The sequence below is a fragment of the Engystomops pustulosus genome, chromosome 7 (genome assembly GCF_040894005.1).
Source record: "Engystomops pustulosus chromosome 7, aEngPut4.maternal, whole genome shotgun sequence".
In the NCBI taxonomy this organism is placed as follows: Eukaryota; Metazoa; Chordata; class Amphibia; order Anura; family Leptodactylidae; genus Engystomops; species Engystomops pustulosus.
Genome location: NC_092417.1, coordinates 165,879,417 through 165,903,217, shown reverse-complemented (window position 1 = coordinate 165,903,217; position 23,801 = coordinate 165,879,417). Strand labels below are relative to the sequence as shown.

General features: G+C 48.2%; 1 protein-coding gene across 3 annotated transcripts in view; it reads right to left on the bottom strand.

Annotated features, from left to right (window-relative positions):
- The window catches only part of AMBRA1 (autophagy and beclin 1 regulator 1), a 55,777-nt gene that overhangs the window by 7,840 nt on the left and 24,136 nt on the right, over positions 1-23,801 (bottom strand). For 2 of the 3 annotated variants that reach the window (XM_072118799.1, XM_072118801.1), the window contains exons 8-15: positions 17,336-17,422; positions 16,160-16,339; positions 14,129-14,227; positions 13,639-13,739; positions 8,510-8,620; positions 8,225-8,413; positions 7,389-7,543; positions 346-485 (exon numbers count right to left, since the gene is read on the bottom strand). In XM_072118799.1, coding sequence (XP_071974900.1) covers positions 346-485; positions 7,389-7,543; positions 8,225-8,413; positions 8,510-8,620; positions 13,639-13,739; positions 14,129-14,227; positions 16,160-16,339; positions 17,336-17,422 — 1,062 coding nt within the window. The remainder of the gene's footprint in view (positions 1-345; positions 486-7,388; positions 7,544-8,224; positions 8,414-8,509; positions 8,621-13,638; positions 13,740-14,128; positions 14,228-16,159; positions 16,340-17,335; positions 17,423-23,801) is intronic. The other variant, XM_072118800.1, reaches the window with a different exon arrangement.

The following is a 23,801-nucleotide window of genomic DNA, read 5'->3' as shown; positions in this document are numbered from 1 at the left end:
ATTGAGTGCAATGGCCTGCCGGGGGTGCAGGGACTTAAGATGGTCACACACATGAGGGGAACGCCAGGGGAAACCTACCATCTCATGGTTTATGGCCAAGAAGCTTCCAAAATGTAGAATACTTTTATTCTCAAGCAACATAAACTGCGGAGTGTGCATGTGCATGGGATGGGTCTAAGGGAATAGCTGTCCACCAAACTAGTACTGCTGAGACTGCTTTCTGGAAACCCTATATCCCATCGGTCAACCCCTAGTGATCAGATATATCCACTATATAGGGGGCAACTGAGATAAATGTCCATTATAAAACCTCTTTACCACCCACTATAGCTCTGTAATACTTACTCAGGTCGGCAGATCACCAGATCCCCCTTGTTGGTACCGTAAGCTAATCCCAGGCCAGGCTCGGGTAGCCAACGAGCCGAATTGATGCTGACATGTCTCCTCTGGTCCGCTGGCATGGGATACAGCACATTAAAGACACGCTAGAAGGGATAAAAAAAAATTTCATATCAGTACAATACGTATAAAAGTATTCCGAGTTAATAGAGAAACATCCTTCATACAGGAGGACCCAGAAGTGTAATGCTCATCTTTTCCTGGAGGGGAGCTGCAGGAAACAGAACACTTGCCAGTAGGTTCCATACAATACAATTTTATTGATCCCCCAGGAAATTGCAGATGGAAGTCCATAAAAACACCATAAAATCAGGTTATTAGCGTATTGCAGACCCTTGTAGCCACCGGGGAGAAAAGACAGGTGGAACAAGCTTTTCCCAACGCCATGATCTGACAACTCTAGTTGTCCCTTGCGGAGTTACCTATTCTCAGGAAGTTGTCACACGCCTAATGAAGTCACATGATACCCCATGTGTTTTTGAGACCAGTGCAGGCCCATCAGCTTCTGAGCGATATACACTGGACTCAAGGTTACCCCACCACTAGAGGGCAGCTTGTGAAGCCACGTGTCTATGGAGAGCTCAGGTCACATGATGCCTTGATTTCAGCGCATGGGTAAGGAGAGTATTACACGGTTATTTGGGGAAAAAACTGACTTTAGTGGAAGTGATACAAATGTCAATGGTTGGTTGTGACCCAGCTTTCCCAAAACCAGATCATTTATACCACTAGTCAGTCTATTTCCTAGTAATAAGTTGCAGAAGACCTTCCATCACTAGGATTCACTGCGATGAGCTTTCCATAAAGGGACAGATAATCTCTGGATGAGCATTGAGCGCCGATTCTCCGGCCTTAGCAATCCCATCAGCCGAGCATCAGTGGTCCGGCGTTATCGTCGTCTTCAAACGCGGGGGATTGTGCGCCATGTGGCACTGACAGATAAGCCATTAAGGCGTCATAAGAGACGGGTCAATAGGAATCCACCTGACGTGCGCTGGAATCTCTGCCGGTCAATAACCATCCAACACGGGGGGTTTCCCCTCAAAATCCTATCATCAGAGCCAGCACACCGACACCAGATGAACCTACAGAAGAAAACCGCGACTACACCCCCCCATCCGTGAAAACCATACAACAAAGTCATGTCTATTTTTTCATACATGAATGGGTCACGTTGCCATATTGACAAGTGGCCGAGCCTCTCTAGCATAAAGACCTTTTCTAGTGGGGCTTTCTAAAGGAATCTACCCGATCCCAAGTGCCCCGTATAGCTTCGCAGAGCAAGCCATGTCAATCTGGATGTAAAATTATGCAAATAAGCTTCTTTCTAGGTGCCGCAGAATCAGATAAATCCATTGAAAAAAAAGTGTGGAGCGGATTATACATATCAGTGGATCTCTCTGGTTCTGTGGCACCCAGAGACACAATCCTGATGTCATATTAAAGGGGTGATTATCCTCTTTAAAAAGGAAACAATTTAGTAGATACAACCATTTTAATTGTCACTGTTAGAACGCCCATACACGCGCTACCTGCAGTGCGTATGTTCAATTAGGAAGTATCACAAAGCTGCTCAGCACTCGCATGCACGGTCCAGTGGACTTGTAGGCCTCACTAGCTAGACTCTTCTATCAAGTGCCAACTTTGTTATGCCCCCATAAGTGCATTTCCATGCGGATACATCCCACCACCACCACATCCATAGATGGGCTACTATGGGGTGGAGGGAGGGGTTGTATTCGGACCATTATGGCCAATGCCGAGGTCGCCCGATCCGTCATTACCCAGGAAGGGGCTTTAAATTGCCTGACACTGTTTTGCAGAAAATTAACAAGACGGGCTCCCGAGAAGAGATAATAAGCGGTGGCGGCCCGTGCAATTAATCCTTCTCCAGCTCCTCTCTACACACATACACATCCTGCCTGCGGCCGTTCTGCTTCACAGACATCGCAGAGCCGAGCGCGCACCCCCCCATCCTGGCCTGCAGCATCCCCTCCAAACCAGCCCAATCATATCTATATCAGTGCACCTCAGTGTGTGCCCTGCAGCACCCATAGCTATTCTGGATCAGCACCCACCTACACAGCACATGTAACGCTGCCTGGTGTACAGCAGAATCGGGAAGCAAAGCAACAGATCACACGAGCAGTCAACCATAAACGGACTGATGCGTCATGACCCGGGTTCAGCCCAATTGCGGCCGCTTTCCCAGCCTCAATACGAATACGTGTTATGGGATCGGATTTGGAGAAGATTGTCGAAAAATCTAATCCAAAAGTTCCTCTGTGTATCCAAGGATTTTTACTACAGTTTCACAAGACGATTATGCTCGTAAATTACAGTACATCCGCACACGCTCTGCGACTCGTTATCAGATTTTACCCCATTAAACTAGTGGCCCCCTCAGGTCGGATATGAATTCCCTCGAATGGGCAATCACCCCTACCCCAAAGTCGTGTAAAAATGAGCAGAGATGAGTCAAGTTTAGAGGTTGCAGGGGGAGTGTCACTTCTGATCCCCCATCTTCAGTTGTAGAGCAGATCAAGCTGCTGGTGTTATATTAAAGATAAGGATCTTATCTTGCAGATCACATCAGACTTGTAGTTTTGTGATCTACAGACCTGCAGATACAGCCCGTTACAGACATAGGTGGGAACTGGATCTTTCTCTGCAGCTCAGATTTCCAGCTATTTTTTGACTGACACCTTTCTATCAGCAGTGGTCAGGGGTCAGCATGGGCGCTCTGACCCCTCTGTGACTACACCCCCCCATACACAGCGAGGTGCTATGTCCTGTGTGTCCTGACACCTTTCTATCATAGCCAGCAGTGGTCAGGGGTCAGCATGGGCGCTCTGACCGCTCTGTGACTACACCCCCCATACACAGCGAGCTGCCATGTCCTGTGTGTCCTGACACCTTTCTATCATAGCCAGCAGTGGTCAGGGGTCAGCATGGGCGCTCTGACCCCTCTGTGACTACACCCCCCATACACAGCGAGCTGCCATGTCCTGTGTGTCCTGACACCTTTCTATCATAGCCAGCAGTGGTCAGGGGTCAGCATGGGTGCTCTGACCCCTCTGTGACTACACCCCCCATACACAGCGAGCTGCCATGTCCTGTGTGTCCTGACACCTTTCTATCATAGCCAGCAGTGGTCAGGGGTCAGCATGGGCGCTCTGACCTCTCTGTGACTACACCCCCCATACACAGCGAGCTGCCATGTCCTGTGTGTCCTGACACCTTTCTATCATAGCCAGCAGTGGTCAGGGGTCAGCATGGGCGCTCTGACCCCTCTGTGACTACACCCCCCATACACAGCGAGCTGCCATGTCCTGTGTGTCCTGACACCTTTCTATCATAGCCAGCAGTGGTCAGGGGTCAGCATGGGTGCTCTGACCCCTCTGTGACTACACCCCCCATACACAGCGAGCTGCCATGTCCTGTGTGTCCTGACACCTTTCTATCATAGCCAGCAGTGGTCAGGGGTCAGCATGGGTGCTCTGACCCCTCTGTGACTACACCCCCTATACACAGGGAGCTGCCATGTCCTGTGTGTCCTGACACCTTTCTATCATAGCCAGCAGTGGTCAGGGGTCAGCATTGGAGCTCTGACCCCTCTGTGACTACACCCCCCATACACAGCGAGCTGCCATGTCCTGTGTGTCCTGACACCTTTCTATCATAGCCAGCAGTGGTCAGGGGTCAGCATGGGTGCTCTGACCCCTCTGTGACTACACCCCCCATACACAGGGAGCTGCCATGTCCTGTGTGTCCTGACACCTTTCTATCATAGCCAGCAGTGGTCAGGGGTCAGCATTGGAGCTCTGACCCCTCTGTGACTACACCCCCCATACACAGCGAGCTGCCATGTCCTGTGTGTCCTGACACCTTTCTATCATAGCCAGCAGTGGTCAGGGGTCAGCATGGGCGCTCTGACCCCTCTGTGACTACACCCCCCATACACAGGGAGCTGCCATGTCCTGTGTGTCCTGACACCTTTCTATCATAGCCAGCAGTGGTCAGGGGTCAGCATGGGCGCTCTGACCCCTCTGTGACTACACCCCCCATACACAGCGAGCTGCCATGTCCTGTGTGTCCTGACACCTTTCTATCATAGCCAGCAGTGGTCAGGGGTCAGCATGGGTGCTCTGACCCCTCTGTGACTACACCCCCCATACACAGCGAGCTGCCATGTCCTGTGTGTCCTGACACCTTTCTATCATAGCCAGCAGTGGTCAGGGGTCAGCATTGGAGCTCTGACCTCTCTGTGACTACACCCCCCATACACAGCGAGCTGCCATGTCCTGTGTGTCCTGACACCTTTCTATCATAGCCAGCAGTGGTCAGGGGTCAGCATGGGTGCTCTGACCCCTCTGTGACTACACCCCCCATACACAGGGAGCTGCCATGTCCTGTGTGTCCTGACACCTTTCTATCATAGCCAGTGGTGGTCAGGGGTCAGCATGGGCGCTCTGACCCCTCTGTGACTACAACCCCCCATACACAGCGAGATGCCATATCCTGTGTGTCCTGACACCTTTCTATCATAGCCAGCAGTGGTCAGGGGTCAGCATGGGCGCTCTGACCGCTCTGTGACTACACCCCCCATACACAGCGAGCTGCCATGTCCTGTGTGTCCTGACACCTTTCTATCATAGCCAGTGGTGGTCAGGGGTCAGCATGGGCGCTCTGACCTCTCTGTGACTAAACCCCCCCATACACAGCAAGCTGCCATGTCCTGTGTGTCCTGACACCTTTCTATCATAGCCAGCAGTGGTCAGGGGTCAGCATGAGCGCTCTGACCTCTCTGTGACTAAACCCCCCCATACACAGCAAGCTGCCATGTCCTGTGTGTCCTGACACCTTTCTATCATAGCCAGCAGTGGTCAGGGGTCAGCATGAGTGCTCTGACTGCTCTGTGACCACAACCCCTATACACAGAAAGACCATATCAGGTACCAAAATACATTGCAGACATGGTAAAGTGCAGTCACGGCTATGCTCTGATGAAAGAGTAGGAGTCACCGAGGTCAGACCTCCCCACCACCTTTCCATTTGGATAATATTGAAGTATCCAAGTCCATTACACTCCATAGAGTCGGAAACTAATGCTTCAGCTATGAAACCTATCAACTCCCATAAATATGTCACATATCTCTACAGGGGGTCCATCAAAGAGGGAAAGGGGGGGGGGGGGTGGACGGTGGTCCTATAATGCCTCCTATCACATCATGTCACACATTTAGTGCACATCACATTAAAGGTCACGTTATCCATTGGAGCAGACATCACTAATAGGGCTGACATCTGCCGCAGAATATCAATAGTGACAAAAGAAAGACGAAAACACAATTAGGGCGACAGAACTTCATCTACTTCTCCCGTCTAGACACCAGGCAGATAATGAGTCCCCCGTACGCTGCCCCCGGCCCGCAGAGTCTTGGGATCGCGTCTGAGCAACGGGAAAAGTTGATTTTCAATGTGTTGCAAAGTTTACAAACTGATCAAATCAAGAGACTCTTAATTGCATTACCTTATAATGCCCCTTATACTAGGGGTGGCTTTAACCACACATTTTCGCTGCCTCCCCAAGATACAGGAACACAGGTGAATGGGATGGCACGGACCCCGGCTGCAATGCAACCACCATTCATTTGTCCAACCACTGGGACCCCCAATGATCCCGAGTACAAGGTACTGGCTCTGTGGTGTGAACTCCCCCAAAACCCCAAATCCCTCATTGGCTCTGTGACCCATAGAGTGTCATTGCACATGTGACAGTTGTCACAGATCACACAGGGTAGGTTAGGACCCCTTGTAAGATTTGTGGGAGGAATTATAGAGGATTAGCAAAATGCTGATTTAAACGGAAAGCAAATAGCGACGGACACTGATGTCTTTGAAGAACGTTACTACTTAGCGCCATAAATCACAACCATCTCCCCTGGTGGGTATACGAGAGATGGATAGATGGGAGCATCAACCCCTGTTGCAGCTTGAGGGGGTCTGGCACTTCTCCAGCACCCTCCTGCCAGATACCAGCTGGGCACCTGCGGGTATAGAGGGGCCTCAATCCTGGGGGGCGGGGGGATGAGTCAAAACAAGGAAAGTGATTCGCTCAGGACCTAGCACAGCTCAGGAGACTGGAGCCGACATATACTTGGCATCAGCACAGATTCCTAAACACACACAGTCAGCCCCCGCATGTAAAGCCTCTACGCTGCCCACCCTGGGTGCCAATTTATTCCTGGCACTGCCATTGCAGAGGAGGTCTGTGAGCAGTGGCTGGGAGCCTTTGGGGGATGTAATAAATAAAATCAAACAGCCGCAGGGGTGCGGAGAAAAAAAAAAAAAGCCATCAGACCTGGGCGGTAAAATGTGAGATGGGGGCCTACGAGATGCCATTGAGGGAACATGGGTGATGCACTGGGTTTCGGGGCGGGAGTCATAACCTTAGCCCAAAGCTCTTGGCAAGCCTGACCCAGAAAATAAACCCTACAATGTCCATATAACTATGTTGCTTTTTTATATACGAAAAAAACCATACTGCTGAAACACGGGCATGCAGTGATCATCCGATTTTGCTATCAAATTATTCTGGGCGTGGATGTACAGCACGTGGGCTACACTAGAATCACAGTAATGGTTCCAAATTCTTCTATAGTAATTATGTGTAGTGATGTTCCTTTGTTCCTCCTGGAAAAACACGATCCGACCAAGACAGCGGAAAGTGTCTTTATCATGGAGACTCGTCAGTGGACTGTAAAGTAAAATCGACAAGGAGAGACGCAACTACTAGGAGTCACGTTATTGTGTTTCCAGGAGGAAAACCGGAGGAACAACGCAAGGCAAATGGACAGAACATGGTCATGTGTGAAGAGGTGGCAAGTTTTTCTTTAGGCAGGGATAACACATTATGGGTAGGAAGCCCAGACCCCTTTATTCCAGAAAACATTAGGGGGCAGCACACAAAGTACATGTACACTCACTCTCATAGAAGTCTCTCCTCCGTGGGGTTTCTGGAGTCGGAAGACTTGAGCCACCATGTGCTCTGTGGAAGGGTGAAGCAGGATCCTGCGCGAGGCCAGGCCCACCATGACGTATCGGCCCATAGGGGACAAACTCACAGAGATGGCGTTGGGACCTGCAGGAAGGGAAAGCAGCCCTTAAGACCATTGTATCCATATCCATAGTGTGTGTGTGTTAGTAGCAGCAGGACTGTGAAAGAAGCACTGAGATTCCAGAATTGTAGATTTTACATGTGCAACAGGGTGTGTCCTCCCACTGCTGTGCTCTCTGTGGCCAGTGTTAGGCATTGTTCCTGGAGAGATGTGTATTGATACCTTTGTGTGTGTGTTAATGCCAACAAAAGGACTGTGAAAAATGCATTCAGATTCCAGTATTGTGGCTTTTACATGTGCAAGTGGGGCTTGTCCTCACACTGCAGGCTTCCTGTGGCCAGTGTTAGGTATTGTCCATGGAGAGATGTGTATGGATACCTTTGAGTGTGTGGTTAGTAGCAGCAGGACTGTGAAAAATGCATTCAGATTCCAGGATTGCGGCTTTTACATGTGCAATGGGGCATGAAATCACACTGCTGTGCTCTGTGTAGTGATCTGCTCCACAGCCCCTGCCATCTGCAGGCATCCAATTGATTATTACAAACACTCAGGGGAGGGGGGTGTGAATCAACTTAATGCAGAGAGCCAAGAACACAGCAGTGCGAGGACATGGCTCATTGACCTTGAAGAAGCTACACAGCTAGAGCAGTTGTGTGACAGGTCAGGAGAGGTGACTGACATGACAGATTTGGTCTTGAACATACCAAAACGCTTGGTGAACAGGATCTCGCCGAGGTTGTGTGGTGCCAGGGAGTAGACGGCGAGTATGCCCTCGTCAGGGAAGCCGCGCTGGCTGCTCGGTATGAAGGCGGCGAGGAGCTGCCCGTCTGCAGAGATGTCACAGCTGGCGTCATTGTAGATCTTGCAGTTCTGGACAAGAACGTTGGCAGTGGCTGCAAAAACACAATTCGGGGCAATCAGAAAAAAAATGGACCACACCAGGAAAGGGAAGGAAAGGGGTGGGGGCTGCATCCCAGGGGACCACCTACCGTTACTGATCTCTGGTAGGTCATATTTGGTAAAGTCCCACCACTGCAGTCTGTAGGTGGTGTTTGCGATATTACTGGCCACGGCTGACTGTCCGTCTCCGATCACAGCCCCTGCGTGGAGAAAGCACAAAGCATCGCATCACAAGAACAAATACCGAACACCTACCAAGTACTTAGCTTGAAGGGAATTCGCCAACGGATTTTATCCCATTAAACCACCAGCCCCCTCAGCAGGGCACGAAATGCCCTTCCTAGAAGTCCCTCTTTTATGTGAAATCTCACCAGAAATCTCCTCCAAAGTCATATGCAAATGAGCAGAGAAGAGTCAGATTTTGGGTGATACGAGTCAAAGGGGGAGGGTGGTTGACTTCATACGCCCACATCTGCAGTTTTATAGCAGATAACTATGCTTATTAAATATGTATTGAAGATATGAATCTAGTCTTTCATATAACATAAGGTTTGTGTATCTGTGATCTACAGGCAGGTCTTTAACCGTCTCCATCTCCAGTTCTGTACCAGATCGCATCAGGCTTACAGTTCTGTGTTTTACAGAACCAGAGAGATACAGACAGCTATACTTAAAGTAGCAACAGGAGGTATTGTTTTCCATTTAACACCTTGGAAAACTTATTTGCATTTTTCCCAGAATTCCCTGGTGGAGCATCTATGGCTTTAAGTCTCCACATGCCTTTAAGGTGGCCTTAATTGGCATTGTCTCCTTAAGGAGAACACCTACTGTCTGATCCTAGTCAATAGCCTCTCACATAGCCAAATCAGTTCCCTACACTGTACTGAGGAGACCCAACCAGGTCGAAACAGTGCTGTCTACAGTTGGGAGTCTGTTCCTTATGGAATAGATATACTGGTTTGGCTTAATCCCACATCATGTTATTAGACTTCTTGTAGGTCATACTTGATGTTAAGGGGGCTGCCTTTCAAGGTAGCAACAGGAGGTATTGTTTTCCATTTAACACCTTGGAAAACTTATTTGCATTTTTCCCTAAAGTCCACACAGCACACTAATAAGGTAACGGTGGGTGCACGCTCTCCAAAACCAGGCCTCGGGTCCCCTTACTTATACAAAGTCGAAAGTAATCAGCACTTCCGAGAATCCAGAAGGGCAGCTATAGATATGGTTGGGAATTTGAACTGCAGATTAAGATCCAGTTTTCACCGTCTCCATCTCTGGTTCTCCAGATCACAGAACCACAGGCCCGATGCGATATGAAAGACTAGAGTGTTATCTTTTATAGAACCTGAACGGAACTGAGCTGTGCAATACCGAGCATGGCCACTACACAATGTGCAGCGCTGTGCTTGGCAAGCAACAACAACCCTGAAAGTAGCATGCTCCCCACTCCACATGCATGCTCAGCCGAGACACACAAGCATGTGAATGGTTAAATGGAATAACTCCGATATTACCAATTGAGTTATAAAAAAGAAGAGAGATGCGAGAGGAAAGAGTTAAACAATTCAGAAGCGAAAAAACTTGGAGTTTCATGCCCTGAAAATTCTGAAAGGGAACAGACAGTGAGACGGCGGGGTCAGTGGAACACGTCCCATCCAGCCTTTCAAGCTGGGGGGCCCGGAGGCCTGTACGCTGCAGGAGCTGGTTAATGGAGAGGAAGGGGCTCATTTCGGCAGACAAGACTTCCTAATGCAGGTCCCATTAGACCGGCCTTCACACTCCGCGTATGTAGAGCTGTCCCCACAAGGCTGATGGCTCATTAGGGAAACAAAAGCACCCCCTCCCCCCCCCCCCCCCCTGCTCGATACGGAGGCGGTTAATGGAGAGCGCCCGGTGTACCGCTGCCCTTTCATTTAGGAGAGTAAACTAATTAATGCTCCAGTTTCATCTGCGGGTCACGGCCGGGGTCAACGCGTCCAGACTGTCAGCGCCTTCGCAGAGTTCAAAAGAGAAGACGTCCGGCCGATGGCATTTAGAGGGAAGCTCGAAAGATGCAAGTTTATATCTGAAAAAGGGCCAAAAACTAGTGAAATACGTTGTAGAAGATTAGGAAAACATGGCTGCTTCTTCCAAAAAACAGCGCCACTCCTGCTTGTGGTCTGGGCCGGTATTGCAGCTGTAAACTGATGAAAGAAACTTGGTAACAATACTCAGGTGTGGGGCTATTTTGGGAAGAAATAAGCCATGTTTTTCAATCCTTGGACATCCCCTTTAAGCTTTGTTTTATTGTAAAGCCCTATGTATGGTTGGGTATATAGCATGGCAAACAGTGGGCCTAGCCACCATCTGTAACCAGACAAATAATGACATCTTATTAATGCGCCATTTCAGCTATTGATTCTCTGATCGAGGTTTACACATTAGCACCTTATGCCTCATTATCTTGCTAATAAGCCGAAATATCTGACCCTCCCCCATTCTTCCGCCTAGTGATGGACAGGTGCTCCGTATAGGGTCAATGCTGTCAAAGAAGAGACAAAAATCGAAGGAAGTTTCTAATTAACTAAGCGTTTGTTCCAGTGAGAGCTCCCACATGATAGTGAGTGACCCCTTTTAAAGGAAAGTGCTCGCCTTCAGATACTTACATCCTCTAATAGGCGCCGCTCCGCTGATTCCAGAGTAGTTGGAATTTTATCTCTAGCCCTCACCCTTGTAGAGGAATCAATTATATTATTTTTGGCTCTACACAGACAGGTGGGCGGAGCCAGGCTGACACCTCCAGCTTGGGACCACCCATATGACACAAGAGCACCAGAACAGCATAGTACGTGCCAAAACTACATTAATGTGGATCGCTGCTCTCGGCTATGGCAGCCCATTTGACAGACAATCCATCACCCCGCTCAGCTTGAGGTTAATTAGCATAATTATACAAGTTGATTTTAGACGGAAGGAGGCCATGGATAACACGTATAAGAAGATGACCACAGTCATGGTGCCTGGATCTAGGAGTAAGGATGGATTTTAATAATAGATTTACAATAAGGAACGCACCTGTGTGAATAAGCCCCAACTTGTAACTATGGTCCAGATCTGGTAAAAGCTGGTATTTAAGTAAGCTCCCCCACCCCTTACAAAGAGCTTGACCACCATTAAAGCGAGTAATCTATCCCGTCTTCCATCCGGACCTCCATGGGTTAACACGCACACATCTGCTGCCTGACCCGCGCGCCGACTACCACTACCGCTGTGACATTTCGGGGACGACGTGGCTGACGGCTCATCTGCAGGGAGATTCATTTCCAAATTAACTTCCCGAAAAACAATTCTGCGGCTGATTTAATGCTCAATCGACTATAAAATGGCAGGGAAGATCATGCAAACAGGCCCCCCCGCAGGACCGAAACGCCAGAGCGAATCCGGGGGAGCGGTGGGAATGTAATATTCAGTCAGACCGCTGCGTGGTCCGTGACTGACGGATGCCGTGTCTCCTGAGGAAATGGCGCGGCAGGTGACAAGAGGACAGCGTCTAAATGACGGGACTAAAGCTTTATTCGTACAAGGGGCGAGCGCAGGGGCTTCCTTTGGATGGGTGATGGCGCTTTAATTGCAATAAGCGGAATGAGAGAGGATATTGGTGGTGGTAGTAGGTAGTAGCATCCTGTGGTATGGAGTACGGCCGCTACTACTAAGCTTTCAAGGGTTTGCATCCAGCTGCACCGGCTCCTGCGTCCCCATGGCAACCACATCCGCCGGTTCACTCTTTCCCTCGTTAGAGGGAGGAGGTAATTGGGTTAATTATCCCCTCACGGAAAGGTTTCCTGATGCACCCAATTCAAGGGGGTCATCGGAATAACTAAGGCGGCATCTGCTGGAGAGATCCTTCTGAATTTCCCTGAGAGAAAACACCTCACGAAATCCCGAGAAGGCATGAAGCGAGGGCTGGGAGGGGGGGGGGGACATAACGCAATGAATGGAGGGAAAACGTCGAAAAACTAGAGAAAAATCTGTGTAAAAAAAGCTTAAATTGTGAAAGACGCTGCAACCAATCAGGTTACAGCTCTCATTGGGCAAAGCAGCTTTGGAAGATGAAAGCAGCCACCTCATTGGTTGCTAGGGGCTGCTTCTTACAATCACAAGAATGGGGCCTAGTGTGAATGGAGCCATGGCCAGGCCTGAGGTTACTCACTTCTAGGACACTGATAAAAACACTCATCTGTATCCCAAAAGTGCATCACCTACTACTCATCCAGGACCTGGCCTCACCCCTTCTGCCATATTAGCGAAGCCATTTTAGATTTTAGAAATTCTTAAAAGTATTTCTTTCTTTCTTCTTTCTTCCCCCCAAAAAAACCCCAAAAACAAAACAAGCGCCACAGATGACCATGGTTTGTGCTGGTATTGCAAGTTGGCCGCACGGAGATGAATGGAGCGGAGTTGCAAGAGCGGCACATGCTAAGGTTGGTTGAGGGGCCATTTTTGGGAGAAAGCATCCATGTTTTTCAACCCGAGAGTAACCCCTTCAACGGTTTATTTTGCGCGGATGTGTGGTTCACCATCCTCCACCACAATGGGAGTCGTCATCAGCAGCATGTTACCAGATAGGGATGATAGGGGTGTCTGAAGTGTAGTGAAACTCCCACTGCAGCCTCCAAACGTGGACTAACCTATGGCAAAATCTGACTTTTCTCTGCACATTATTACATGACATTTATTATTTTATTTTTATAGGTATGCAGGTGAGATTTCACATAAAAGAGGGAAATTTAGTACCTACCTGAAGGGGCTGCTACTTTAATGGGGTAAAAATTAGTGACAGGTTCCCTTTAACCTTAACGCCATCCCATCCTTCAATTCTGAAGCTTCCATAGAAGTGCATATCGGGCAGATGCATCTTAGTGCTGTACAGCATGGTGCACGTCAAGGGATTTCCGTTTCCACATCCTCCTGATAACTGAAGGCCCATCCGGAAGAACAGTCACCCCACAATCTAAACTTGGGATAACTCTACAAATCTCCTTTACTTTTTTCCGTAAGCACTAGTCCTGGAGTCTTCCAGTCTTCTGCCCATCCAGTGCCAGAGCGGATGAAGCTCCATCATTCCTCAAAAATATTATTATACTACACTTCAACTTTATAGCCCCAAGCCAAATAAAGATGGAACAGAACCAAGAATACCCCAATTAAAAAAAAAAAGTTAAAAACTTATCCTCACCCGCCAAGACTCTGTTGACAGACGAGTGCGTCGCTAATCCCGGCTGCCCGCGCTCATGAAATATTCCAGCGTATGGAAGGTATTCGGGTAATAGAAACCTCCTGCAACGAGAGGAAACCGAACAAGAACAGAAGCAAAAAGTTATCAAAAGGTGAATGAAAAACCCAGATTGGAGGAGAGAAAGAGATGGGAGTGAGGGCTTATTCACACGAACATACTGGGCACCATTTGTGGCTGCATATGGGTCCCCATTGACATCTATGGCGCTCGGTTGCGGTGAGCTCACATCTCACCGTGTATGGCAAAATAAAGGACACGGCTGCCCGATACTGCTCTATGGAGATGGGAGGGGTGAGCAGTGCTCTTCCTCCCCAGCGCGCTGACGTGCGCCGACATTTTCGTGTGAATGTGTCCCGACAGGGAGAGGGAAGTACAGGATAGATGTAGAAAGGAACGAGTAAGACAAGAAGGTAGAGCATTCCTTCCGTACCTGGGAACAAAGCGGCCCAGTGATGGTGCTGACATCCGAGCGTTTCTGGGGGTTCTGTGCCGAGATCGGTCCCCGTTTTCCCTGCGGGAAGCATAAGAACTTTATTTACATTAATAAATAAGATACAAGGGTAGTAAAAATCACAAAAAATTACAGGAAAGGGGAGGGGCTGCAGACTCTGCTTACATATCTGAGCCTAATATGTGATCGGTTGCAGCCCACCCCAGTGCGTTTCAATTCTATTACATAACGCTATTGTGCAACAGAACCCTAAAAGGTGTAGACACGGGGGAGGGGGGGCTCAGCAGGATCAGCTTCCACAACGATGCGTCAATCGCAACCGGCTACTACAATAGTAAACGAGTTACCACAGACACACTTTGCTTGGCTCTTATGGGCTCAGGCGCCTGGAAGTGGCACTCAAGCGGTTACGGATGCGCCGCAATATACGAGGAGCTATTTCTGTTCACAAAGAATCTGCAGGTGCACAGACACAAAGATGAGGCTTCCTGTCTCAGGCGGGAGCTGCTGAGCGAGGAGAAAGGACTCTTCCTAAACCGTGTCAGCACCCCGCAGTCTACATATCAAAGCTTGTCCATGACGGTACCCGGTGCAATGCTCCGACAGCAGCAGCTCGCATCTATTCAGGAGAGCACAATATGCAGAGATTTATTTATAAACATCTACACAAGCGGCTCCAGGACTCCGTGCGATAGAAGCACAGAGCCACTTTTTGTCTAGTGGTCAAGCTGAGTCATTACATTTCAATGGAAGGTGAGCTGCAGTTCCCAGAACGGCCACTACACATAGAAAAGTGAAGATAGATGTATAGTGCCCAGTTATAGTCATGCACCCGGATCCAATGATGAAGTCACAGAATCTGTTTCACATGGAACTATTCTGGTCAGTGTTCTGCATCAGCATTTGATCCTAAACAAAGACAATATACAAAAATTTCCATGCAACTATTTCCATATAGGACTGATGGCACATGCACACTCGGTTCAGCCAAGCATTCATGTGCATCAAGACTCAGGAGCTTATTCAGGGCCACAGCTATGAATAGGCGAGACTTATTTTGAGAAATCAGACCAGTGACAACAAGTTCATTCCTATGTAGCCTCTTAAAAGGCATTGTCTCAAAGAGTATAAAATACTAAACAACATTATCTTGTCCGATTGTCATAGTCCACCTGACCAATTTGATGTTCGTTTTGTAAAAATCCAACCAGGCGTTCTTTAGATATGGCTTCTTAAAGTTTATATGAGAATTGGTGCACGCAGTCCGTGCAGGAGGGGCCTTTGGTTTGTGGGCGTGTCTTAAAACAATAGTTAACACAGCTGATATACATATAGACTTCCGCTGGCCGCATCTTGTGAACGACTGGATGGATTATTAAAAAACGAATGCCATACTTATCAGGGGAACACTGGCGATCACATGAGAAGTATCACTTAGTAGTGACTGTTCCCCTTGGAATAGAAATTGGAGCAGTGTGTCGGTTAATATGGGAAGTGGCAGTGATCTATGCGTATAGACAAGTTTCCATATGTCAGCACCTGATAACGCCGCAGAGTTTTTGTTTCAGCGGCTCAGAAAATGATCAACGTACGGTGACGGGTGGCGATGCCCGGCTCACGCGGAGAGAGGCGATAAATCTGTGTCGTGTTTACAACGCAGATAAAATAAATAAAAGCGCGTCTTCCCTTTCACTGAAATGGGGAGAAGTGGCAGCGGCTATGGAGAATAGCTCCGGGATAAAGGAATTTGATTATTTCATGTGTCCCTATTATATCAGGATTACAGATTACACAAGGAGAGACGCACGCTGAGGGGTGAATATATAAATACAGAACAGCCTGGAAAACTCATTTGTCTAAAGAGAATTCCGGTGGCCGCACAGAACCTCCATTATCCGGCAACCTATTTAGGAGTCAGGAATAATGGCCTTGGCTCCGCTATACAGAGTCATCGGGATCTAGGAGTAGCATGTGTGTCATAGTGTGGGACAAGCAGGAGATGGCCCTTACTCAAACTCCTCAAACTCCAGGTCTCCGGTTTCCACAGCGCCTTGTCCCTCGCCGGAGGAAGGAGCCGAGGCGGAGGATCGCAGGCGGGTCTGCTGGTACCGCATTGAGCGTTGCCGAATGCTGTCCCTCCTCGACAGGTACTGGATCATTCTTTGTGCGTAATAAGCGGCTGGTGATAACCTGCAGAGGAGAGAAAGGTTGTCTGTAGTAACCAAATCATAGCTAGTATCTATAAATAGAAATCCGCCTGTATCTAGACATAGAAGACCACCTTCCCTGCAAGTTGTACACCAACATGGCCTTGAAGCTCAGAGCGATCTCATATCTGATGGATTAAAGTGTAAACTCTGCAGCCACACTCACAGCTGCACAGTTCTCTCCATCAACCCTTCCCATTCATCTCTACACAGACTACACCAATAGCATACAACCTGCTAGCGCACTGCCTCATTGCCATAGGTCATTTGATATCCTTATATAAACACCTACAATGCCCTAGGCCACTAGAGATACCAAGGCACCATGCCTGTCCTAGACCAGTGTTAAAGGAGTTCTCTATGGGGGCTTCTTAAAAAAAAAAACAGCACTACCACAGTCTCAGTATAGCTAAGCTGCGTTACCTTTAAAGGGCTGATCTGCAATAATAGGCACAACCTGCAGACAGGGTGGTGCTGTTTTTGGAAGAAAAAAGCAGGTTTTTTTTTCTAGTTTTTGGAAATAATTTTACCCCTTAACTGCTGGGAACAACGACATGTTTTTGCACTGCCATAGAATAGGTATACCGAGACCAATCCCTTCCCCATCCTAGACCACCAGAAATGCTGAAATCCCCTCTTTACTGCCACACACCACCTGGGATTCAGCACCGATCCCTTACATTCTCTGCAATGTCCCGTACCCTAGATATTCCTATAGGAAATGTGCAAATGCTTTCACAACTTGGCGTTACTATGTGCTTTCATTACGGGGTGCATGTGTCTGCATCAGTATTATAGTGTTGCACTGTGCAGAAACACACATCCTGATGACAAGGGAAAGGGCGACACCCAGTTGTCAACTTCATCTGTACATTTGCAGTAGGAATAACTGAACAACTGCACCAAATAAGGTAAAGACCACGAGATTCACATTAGAACATAAAGTTGGGGGTCAAGGAGTAGAATGGTCTGGCCTTACCTGGCAGGATCAGGGTAAATGGGATGTTCTCGGGATCCAGTGCCATCATAGCGAGACAGGGAGATGAGGGAGGACTCCAGAAGCCGCCTAAGAGAGAAGAGATCATTTATCAGACCGCCGTGTACATATGGATAGAAGACCCCCATCCCTTTAATAGAAAGGTAACATAGGTAGAAGACCTAGGAATGTTACATGTCCTGCTCATTACTACTCAAAATTCTGAGACAAATCCAACATCACATGTAAAAGTCTGATGAAGGACCCACAATTAGTCCTAATCGTTGTCACGTTACGTATATGGAAACATATTTACTACTAAATTCAGAATGGTTTGTCTTCCATAACCACTCCGCATCTTCGTTTTCAGGCGGACTAGAAATGGCGGCCATGCAGGTTCTCCAGCTCACTAGCTGTACACCGAGCCAAAACCCAACAGAGTGAAAGTGACGCTGTCACTATGTAGTATCCTCCGCATTGGATCTACCCGCTAGATGCCTCCGGCCTCCTGCCGACGTTCTGCCAAGCAATGAGGCAGAGTCACCTTATCCACTACTCAGAGGACGATTCCTCTGCACGCACAAGATGGGGGGGTTTATCAAAATACTCTCACATAGAAGGAAACCCACAGAAAGTGGAATAGAAGACGCGGCGGACGCCGAGAATTCAGGAGCCATTCTCCAGCTGAATACGGAGCGGTAAATTATTTGCAGATTTCAGGACGACTACAAAAAGCCGGTACGCCGTGCGTCCAATACACCCCACCGCCGGTACGCCGTGCGTCCAATACACCCCACCGCCGGTACGCCGTGCGTCCAATACACCCCACCGCCGTGCGTCCAATACACCCGACCGCCGGTACGCCGTGCGTCCAATACACCCCACCGCCGGTACGCCGTGCGTCCAATACACCCCACCGCCGGTACGCCGTGCGTCCAATACACCCCACCGCCGGTACGCCGTACGTCCAATACACCCGACCGCCGGTACGCCGTGCGTCCAATACACCCGACCGCCGGTACGCCGTGCGTCCAATACACCCGACCCAAATACAGCTGCCTCCAACCACAATCCAGACTTAGAACAATAATCTCTGGGCCAAGACCCCATGAGCTGCATCTCCTCGCTCCGCCATTGACCCTCTGCCACTGCTGTGTATGATAGAGGTCACCTGGTAACACTTGGATGTCCTAAATTTTAAAAGTAATAACAGGAGGACAGCACAACACACATACATCAGGGGAAATGCGTAATATACTTGTTATATCAGTCAAACTATGCTCATAACAAATAAGCCCCCAACATTTACTGCCCCCAAATTCCTGCACTGTTGCCCTCTACTGGCAGCATGTGGTAATGTCCTGTGAGTGCACTAACAGAATACACAAGGGCGGATCCTATAAATCCACAAAATGACATATTCCAACCACATAAAATCGGGAGGCGGCCCATCAATCTGTCACCGAGTTACAGGGAGAAGCGAGAGCGACCAGAAGTCGCAGGTTTCATTAGGAAATTACAGCGAAGTAGTGACCGGGGTCTCCACAGTCATTAAATCTAGTGGACTAGAGCTCCCCAAGTACGGACGACAGGGAAGTGGGTCACGTGTGATTAACATTTCTGTCTTGGACTTCCAAGGGATCAGCCACTGAAAATTCACAGAATAGGTTGGATATATGTATTTTACTCCAGAGCTGTACACACAATCTGTAGAATTACGAATGCAGCTCTGGATGCAACTTAAAATCAGTACTGGGGTATAATACAGGATGTAACTCAGGATCAGTACAGGATAAGTAATGTCATGTATGTACACAGTGACTGCACCAGCAGAATAGTGAGTGCAGCTCTGGAGTATAATACAGGATGTAACTCAGGATCAGTACAGGATAAGTAATGTCATGTATGTACACAGTGACTGCACCGGCAGCAGAATAGTGAGTGCAGCTCTGGAGTATAATACAGGATGTAACTCAGGATCAGTACAGGATAAGTAATGTCATGTATGTACACAGCGACTGCACCGGCAGCAGAATAGTGAGTGCAGCTCTGGAGTATAATACAGGATGTAACTCAGGATCAGTACAGGATAAGTAATGTCATGTATGTACACAGTGACTGCACCAGCAGCAGAATAGTGAGAGCAGCTCTGGGGTATAATACAGGATGTAACTGAGGATCAGTACAGGATAAGTAATGTCATGTATGTACACAGTGACTGCACCAGCAGCAGAATAGTGAGTGCAGCTCTGGGGTATAATACAGGATGTAACTCAGGATCAGTACAGGATAAGTAATGTCATGTATGTACACAGTGACTGCACCAGCAGCAGAATAGTGAGTGCAGCTCTGGGGTATAATACAGGATGTAACTCAGGATCAGTACAGGATAAGTAATGTCATGTATGTACACAGTGACTGCACCAGCAGCAGAATAGTGAGTGCAGCTCTGGGGTATAATACAGGATGTAACTCAGGATCAGTACAGGATAAGTAATGTCATGTATGTACACAGTGACTGCACCAGCAGCAGAATAGTGAGTGCAGCTCTGGGGTATAATACAGGATGTAACTCAGGATCAGTACAGGATAAGTAATGCCATGTATGTACACAGTGACTGCACCAGCAGCAGAATAGTGAGAGCAGCTCTGGGGTATAATACAGGATGTAACTGAGGATCAGTACAGGATAAGTAATGTCATGTATGTACACAGTGACTGCACTAGCAGCAGAATAGTGAGTGAAGCTCTGGGGTATAATACAGGATGTAACTCAGGATCAGTACAGGATAGGTAATGTCATGTATGTACACAGTGACTGCACCAGCAGCAGAATAGTGAGTGCAGCTTTGGTGTATAATACAGGATGTAACTCAGGATCAGTACAGGATAGGTAATGTCATGTATGTACAGTGACTGCACCAGCAGCAGAATAGTGAGTGCAGCTTTGGTGTATAATACAGGATGTGTCACTGCTGTGTGCGCAGACCAGATCTCTGCTGCATTCCTTCTGCTGTGAAGGGGGGCATAATATTATATATCTCCTAACTTTCAGCGGATGAAGAGTGATGAGACAAGAGGCCATTCACCGTCTTCCACTATTTCTCTTCAAAACCCTGAAACCAAGCGGCCGATGCACAGGCGCGGGGATTTTCCTTTTGATTCTTGGCGGTTTTGTACTCGCCGTTTCATTAGAAACGTTCCATTTTCTCCCAGATTGGAATTTACATATCCTATTAGGACGAACAAAGGAGTGGAAGAGGCGGCGGTGGCAGGACTCGCTCCCCCTCCCCTCGGGCCGGGAATGGATTGGGGGGGCCGCCATTCTCCAGAGTAAGGGGGGGGGGGAGAGAATGGAAATCCAGGGCAGAGAAAAAGACGCTGAATTGTGTTTGACGTTTACCGAGAAAAACTTATCAGTGACAGCAGGTTTAGAGCGGCGCTGCAGGAAAACGCCAACAGGCCTGGAAAGGCGCGGGGCCCGGAGCTAAGCCGCTTTTCACAGGAGGAGGAGGACAGATAAAGAACGAGGGGAGAGCGCGGCAGATAAGAGGGAGAAAGAGGGGATGGGATGGATGCAGAGCCGAGGGGGACGTCATAAAGGGAATCCAACCCAAAAAAGCCGGGAAATACGGACGTCCGTAATAAGATGGGGGCGCAGATTATAGGTAACGCAATTACATACAATAACGGATTTACGGACACTCCTCAATCCACGGCTCCTCGCCACATGTTACTTACCCTCCATGTTATCCGGGATGTAGCAGAGCCCAGTCCATCATTACATAGGGAAGAAGCTAAAAATCGGACAACGCGGTCCGCCTGGGCAGCGAAATGGCAAAGGAAAACGTAAAATGCACAAACTAATATAAATACATGAATCTCAGTGCTCCCGCCTATACAGAGATCCTATAATGTTATAATCGGGATTCTGATGCCATGGAGACTAGAGGAGTGTCCTCACACTGCTGCGCTCTGTGCCCCCTGCAGCCAGTGTCAGGTATTGTCCCTGGAGATCTCTGTAATCATACCACTGTGTATTGTTAGCAGCAGGACTGTGAAATTTGGTTTAATATTGCAGGATTTTAGCTTCTGGGGGTGTGTCCTCACACTGCTGCGCTCTGTGCCCCCTGCAGCCAGTGTCAGGTATTGCCCCTGGAGATCGGTATAATCATAACATTATGTGATTTGTTAATAGACAGTAGGACTATGATATATGGATTTATATATTAAGGTTATTAGCTTCTGGGGAATGTCCTCACACAGCTGAGCTCTGTGCCCCCCGCAGCAGTGTCAGTTATTGCCCCAGCAGATCTGTATAATCATACCTTTCAGTGTGTGTTATTAGGGGCAGCAATGTAAATTTGTTCCAGGAATGTATCTTCCCCCTAGAGCACTAGGAGCTCATCCTCACACTGCTGTGCTCTGCTCTCTGCAGTCAGTGTGAGGTAATTCCTCTAGAGATATGTAGAGATACATATCTTAGCATCTGTAAGTAGCAGCAGGACTGTGAAATATGGAGGTTTATCTCATGATAGTAGCTTCTCCGAGTGTTATCACACTTACTGCAGGGAGCAGAGCACTGCAGTGTGAGGTATTGCCCCTTGAGATATGTATAATAATATCTTAGCATGTGTAAGTAGCAGCAGGACTGTGAAATATGGATTTTTATCCCATGATTGTAGCTTCTCCAAGTGTCATCACACTGACTACAGGGAGCATAGCACTGCAGAGAGATATATAATAATATCTTAGCATGCATAAGTAGCAGCAGGACTGTGAAATACGGATTTTTATCCCATGATTGTAGCTACACACTGCTGTGCTCATGAATTAAGATGCTCAGCAGCCAGTCCAGTCGAATCCGAGTCACTGACGGTATTCAGCCAGAAGTCTACAATACTTTTTTTCCCCCACAGGGCAAAATAGGGGGACTGTAAAGCACCCAATACGAGGGAACTCAGAGCACAGTAGTGTGAGGATGCACATATGTTTACATAGCTCTCCAGGTAGGATAATTCCACTAGCTGCGGTTCTGTGTGGTTTGGACACTTGGTGATCCAACCATAATCTCCTCCTCCTAATGCCTAGGTGTAAGACAACTGGCGGCGGCAGCAGCAGGCTCCGCCCACTGCTTCACCGTCTGAAGATCTCGCAGCTCTGCAGTAATCTACCATAGTTATTCTTGACCATCAAGTCTGGTCGAGTGATAGTGGCAACTGCTGGGGTTCGTAAAAATGGGATCCCCAACTACCGAAACCACTCTACGTCTGGTACACCCCCACCCACGCTTTCACCCCAAGGCAATGAAGACCTCCATTACTCCCCGGGCCCTCGATCATATTATAATAACAATAGAACACATCAAATGTATAGTCAGCCACTGGAAACATGGCAACATGTGACACCTCTGGGGTAAAAGGGAATCCCCTTCCACCAAAGGGTTAATAAAAAGCGGAGTCCCCCCCTCTTCTATAAATATGCATTTCCCCCTCGGAGAGCGTCCGCAGCACCTGCCTACACAGCGGTGGCAGCTACATCTGGATGCAGTGGATGGGGTGAGGGGGGAGTCCAGCTTTTATCCGGCGCCAGGTATCCGAGCAACCGCCGCCTCCTTTTTCCGAATGATGGACTCGCTGTTATTCTCCATGACCGGCGGCAGACAGTGAGGCAGAAGCATCTTAAGGTCAACTACTTGTAATGAAAGAGTTAAACCAGATGAGGAGCGGACACTACCGATCCGGTAACGGACTCGGATCCTGAAAGGATCTGGGAATATCGGAGCGGGTTTGTGTTCTAACCAAGATATGCAATTACTATGATCGGTGGGAATCTTACAACACCCACACTGCTGTGCTCTGAGCTCTCTGCAGTGATCGGCTTCACTTTTCCCTCCTCTGTAGCATTCAACCAGAAGTATACTCCAACCAGAGGACAGTCACTGTGGACGAGTCCAATGCACAGAAATAAGAGCACAGCAGTGTGAGGACACAACACCGGTCCACTAGGAGAAGATACAATCCTAGAATATAAAGCCATATTTCACAGTCCTGCTGCTACTAACAACATACACAAAGGTATTATTACAAGGATCTCCTGGGACTATAGCAAACACTGGATGCAGAGCTTAAAGCACAGCAGTGTGATTTCAACAAATACATATCTCCCAGGTCCATACCGACCATAAGCTGTAGAGAGATGGGAACACAGCAGGGTGAGGACATGACCCTAGAAGCTGCAAACCTGTAATATAAATGTGTATATGACAGTACTGCTGCTACTAACACCATGAACAAATGCATTACACCTCTTTCCCAGGCCCGTAAAAACCACTAGCTGCAGAGAGATTGGAACACAGCAGTGAGGACACAAACCTGTAATATAAATGTATATATCACAGTCCTGCTGTTACTAACATCCATCAGGATACAACTAAGCATATCTTCAGGGACGATATCTAACATGGGCT